At 65.7% G+C, this 3,971-nt stretch overlaps 1 protein-coding gene across 1 annotated transcript in view; it reads left to right on the top strand.

Moving 5' to 3' along the window:
- CRIP2 (cysteine rich protein 2) overlaps positions 1-3,573 on the top strand; it is a 6,451-nt gene extending 2,878 nt beyond the window's left edge. The window contains exons 2-8 of the mRNA XM_040641292.1: positions 1,425-1,519; positions 1,642-1,699; positions 2,026-2,166; positions 2,256-2,324; positions 2,405-2,499; positions 2,769-2,826; positions 2,906-3,573. Of these exons, the coding sequence (XP_040497226.1) occupies positions 1,425-1,519; positions 1,642-1,699; positions 2,026-2,166; positions 2,256-2,324; positions 2,405-2,499; positions 2,769-2,826; positions 2,906-2,973 (584 nt within the window). The 3' untranslated portion in view covers positions 2,974-3,573. The remainder of the gene's footprint in view (positions 1-1,424; positions 1,520-1,641; positions 1,700-2,025; positions 2,167-2,255; positions 2,325-2,404; positions 2,500-2,768; positions 2,827-2,905) is intronic.
- The last annotated feature ends 398 nt before the right edge of the window (positions 3,574-3,971 follow it).

Raw genomic sequence — 3,971 nt, 5'->3', positions numbered from 1 at the left:
CCCCCCCCCCCCAAGCAGCTAACACCCTGACCGGAGTGGAACCTGGGCCAGGACACCCCAGAGTGACCTCAGAATGCCTTGCCTTTGTGTCCTTAACAATGGTGCAGCCCAGAGGGGAGCCAGCTCCGGTACACCCAATCAATTCTCTCAGCTGGGCTGGTAACGTGTGGCCATCTACCCACCCGGTGGGTCTCAGGGTCATGCCCCTGCCCCCGCATGGCCATATGCTAGAGTTGGCCAGTGCGGCGTGGCTCTGGAGGCCCTGCTACAGCTGCTGTGGCCGCTGCTGGCCAGCAGGAGCACTGGGAGAGGGTGCGGGGCTGGCAGGGGACCCAAGCCTGCCTTGGACGCAGGAGGGGAGGCCGACCAGACCGTGCCAGCATCCTTGGGTAGAGTGGCCATAGGGATCGAAGCCTGTGCTGCCTCTGGGAAGAGCGTGGGGAGAGTGGGTCCTGGAGGCCGGCCCTGGCCTGGCTGGGCCCAGCAGGGTCTGCCAGGGCCGTGGGAAGCCAGCACTCAGGGCCCTGAGCTTGGGCCACCAGCAGCAGCACCCATGGGCTTCTGGGGGCAAGGAGTGAGCTGGCCAGACCCTCACTACCCGCTCTGCCAGGGCCCTCAGGAAAGCCTGGCTTGCAACCTCTCTGTGAGAGGACCAGAAGATATCCGCTGGTTCTTGGCCTTCTCTTGGGGCTCTGCCAGGGTGGCAGGGGCCCAGCCCGCCTGACCTCCTCCTCCCTGACGCTTCTGCTCAGACCCCTTCCCTTTGGAATTCCGGTTTGGCTCCAGCCTTTCTTCCTGCCCTCTCCTCCACCGCCCTTTTCCTGCCGTGCTCTCCTGGGGAGGCCCCCCACACTTCCGTCCATTAGGAGGTGGCCCAGTGGACAGGGGGAGGGATGGGGCCTTGGGGGGTGGTGACTGGGCCGTTAGCAGCTGGTCTCTGACCGTGAGTGTCAGAGTAGCAGCTGGAGGCAGGGGCAGGGGGTCCTCAGGGCTTATCCTGAGGAAACCAAATATAGACAGGTAGGCATTCTGTCCCATGGGGTGGAGGGGGGACATCACGGGCCTCCCCACAGGGGTCTGTAGGGTCAGTCCCCCCTTCCCCTCAGCGGCCGGTTCTACCAACGCCTTTAGGGCCCAATTAGGAGCCTTCAGGAACCTTCAAGGGAGGGCCAGGTGTGTGAGTGTGAAGCAGGTGTTTGAGGGAGGGGCAGGTGTGCCATTGAGAGCGCTGACAGGTGCTCGAGCTGGGACGCTGACCCAGCAGTGATCCTTGGGTTGTGAGGGTGACCAAGACCCAGCAGGAGAGCAGGGACCCTGAGGGGCAGAAGGCGCACGGTGGGGGCTCGGGGGTTCCCGCGTGGGGCTGGATGGGGGGATGAGGCTAGGCTCCGGGCCCTGGCCCTGACTTCCCCTCTTGCCCCCAGCCGAGAAGGTGAGCTCTCTGGGCAAGGACTGGCACAAGTTCTGTCTCAAGTGTGAGCGCTGCAGCAAGACGCTGACCCCTGGGGGCCACGCTGAGGTGAGCCCCCTCCCCTGGGGTGAGGGGAGCAGGGCTGGAGGCTCCTGGGCTCTCTGCACCCTCGGGCCGGGTCTGGGGCTGTGGGCAGGGGGCCAGCCCTCACTCTGCACTCCTCTGCCCAGCATGACGGGAAGCCGTTCTGCCACAAGCCCTGCTATGCCACGCTCTTCGGACCCAAAGGTGAGCTCGGGTCCCCCTCCTCTGCCTGTGAACCGTTCTGGCACCGGGAGGAGTGGCCACTGTGCATCCTGGACCCAGCACAGTTCCCTGGCCCCTTCCCCCACTGCCCATTCTGGACCCTCCCCAGCAACCCCTTCCACCCTTGAAATTCTAGCATTCTCCATGCCCTTCCCAGAAATCTACGGCAGGCACCCTCTGGGTGGGGGAGTCCTGACCCTGTAGAGTGGGCTGTGGAGGGCCCTTTTCTGCGAAGCTGGATGGGGTGTGAGGGGTGGGCATGGGCGAGGCTGCTGGCTGCTCCCCCTGCAGCGACTGGCTCCCCACAGGTGTGAACATCGGAGGAGCGGGCTCCTACATCTATGAGAAGCCCTGCGCGGAAGGACCTCAGGTCACTGGCCCCATCGAGGTGCCTGTGGTCCGGGCTGAGGAGCGCAAGGCCAGCGGTCCACCCAAGGGGCCCAGCAAAGGTGGGCTGGGCTCGGTGTGGGGGAGGAGGGGTGTCCTGGTGGCCCTGCCCTGCCCCGACTCGTGGTGTCACTCATGGTGTGTCCCGCAGCCTCCAGCGTCACCACCTTCACGGGGGAGCCCAACATGTGTCCTCGCTGTAACAAGAGGGTCTACTTTGGTGAGTGACTGTGGCCGGCAGCAGCCTCTGGGGGGTCAGCCCAGGAGGGTCCCCAGCTTCACCGTCTCTCCCCCTTCCAGCCGAGAAGGTGACCTCTCTGGGCAAGGACTGGCACCGCCCCTGCCTGCGCTGTGAGCGCTGTGGGAAGACGCTTACCCCAGGCGGGCATGCGGAGGTGAGGGCGGGGAGCGGTGGCCCAGGAGCGGGCTGGTGGGGGCAGGGGTGTGTCTGTATGTCTGTGTGACACCCGCTGCTGGGTGCTGCCCCCTGGTGGCCAGAGTGGAGGCACGCGGGCGCACTGATGCTCGGAGGCCCCGCCCTCTCCACTGGTTGAGTGGACCTGGTGATGGCTTTGAGGTGTCCAGGGCCGGTGGGGGCGGGGGAGGGGTCCTGTGGGGAGACAGGAGGGCTGGAATCCCTGCTCACTCCCCGTTCTGCCCCCAGCACGATGGCCAACCCTACTGCCACAAGCCATGCTATGGAATACTCTTTGGACCCAAGGGTGAGTGTGGCCAGGGGGGTTGGGATCCGGGTGCCCAGCTCCCCACGGCTCCCCCCCACCTTGCCACCTTTCTCTGCAGGCGTGAACACTGGAGCTGTGGGCAGCTACATCTACGACAGAGACCCAGAGGGCAAAGTTCAACCCTAGGGCTGCAGCCCCTCCCAGGGGGGCATGGGCCCATCCGCCTCCTGCTGGCCCCTGCCCCGGAGCCCACTGCTTGGCCCCATGGGGGAGAGCAACCAGCTGGCCCGTCCTCCCCGGCTCGTCCTGCCTTACAAGTCCAGGGCCTGAGTGTTATGGGGGAGGAGACCCCGCTGGGCTGTCTCCAGACGAGACCTGCCTGCCCATCCCCGTTTCTCTGGGTGTGTCTGACTTTGTACCCCCCCCCCCCCCCCCCCGCCCCTTATCCTCCTTTGTGTCCTCATGGCTCTGAGTCCGCATGGACCCATGTGTCCCTGTGTGTCCCTTGTGTGTGTGTCTCCGTGGCCCTGGGTGGGTCTCTCTGAGGTGGCCATCACACTCCCCCCTCCTGCTGCCCCAGGCCTGCCCCACAGTGTTATTTCTGCTTCCCTTGCCGGTGACGGCCACAGCCACGCTCTTCACGGTGTTCCTTGGGCAGACCGAGGGCGTCCCTGCCAGGAGCCCGTCGCCCACCCCGCACACCGCCTTGCAAGCGCTTGTCTGACACCCTCACATGGCTCCCACGTACCTGCTGAGACTGGCTGGCAATAAAAGGTTTGAGGAGTGGGGGCCGAGTGCTGTGTCTCCTCTTGTGGGAAGGGAAGGAGGTGAATCAGGACAGCACTCCCTCGTGCCATCGCAGATGCGCCCAGCACCTGTGGGCTGGCTTCTGGTGGGGCTGGGGTCCTGTGCCCAAGGTTAGCTGGGGTGGGTGGGAGGCAGGGAAGCTCTGTTGGGCGGTGACGCCAACAGTGCGGTGGGACAGGCCCCCGAGACGGGGACCAGGCCAGGTGGTGGGGAGGGGAGCATGGCAAGCGCTCTGGGCTTGGGGTTCTGGTCTCCAGAAATGCCAGGAGATGCCTGTATCCATCAGAGACCCAAAGCAAGGGAGGGGTCGGCCTCAGGAAAGAGCCCGGGGCCTGGCACGTGGGGGGCGGGGCAGGGGGCCAGAGGAGGGGTCCCGT

This window comes from Ursus maritimus, unplaced genomic scaffold (genome assembly GCF_017311325.1).
Source record: "Ursus maritimus isolate PB19 unplaced genomic scaffold, ASM1731132v1 scaffold_25, whole genome shotgun sequence".
Classification (NCBI taxonomy): domain Eukaryota; kingdom Metazoa; phylum Chordata; class Mammalia; order Carnivora; family Ursidae; genus Ursus; species Ursus maritimus.
Note: the sequence above shows the minus strand (reverse complement) of the source record. Positions and strands in the feature narration are given on the sequence as shown.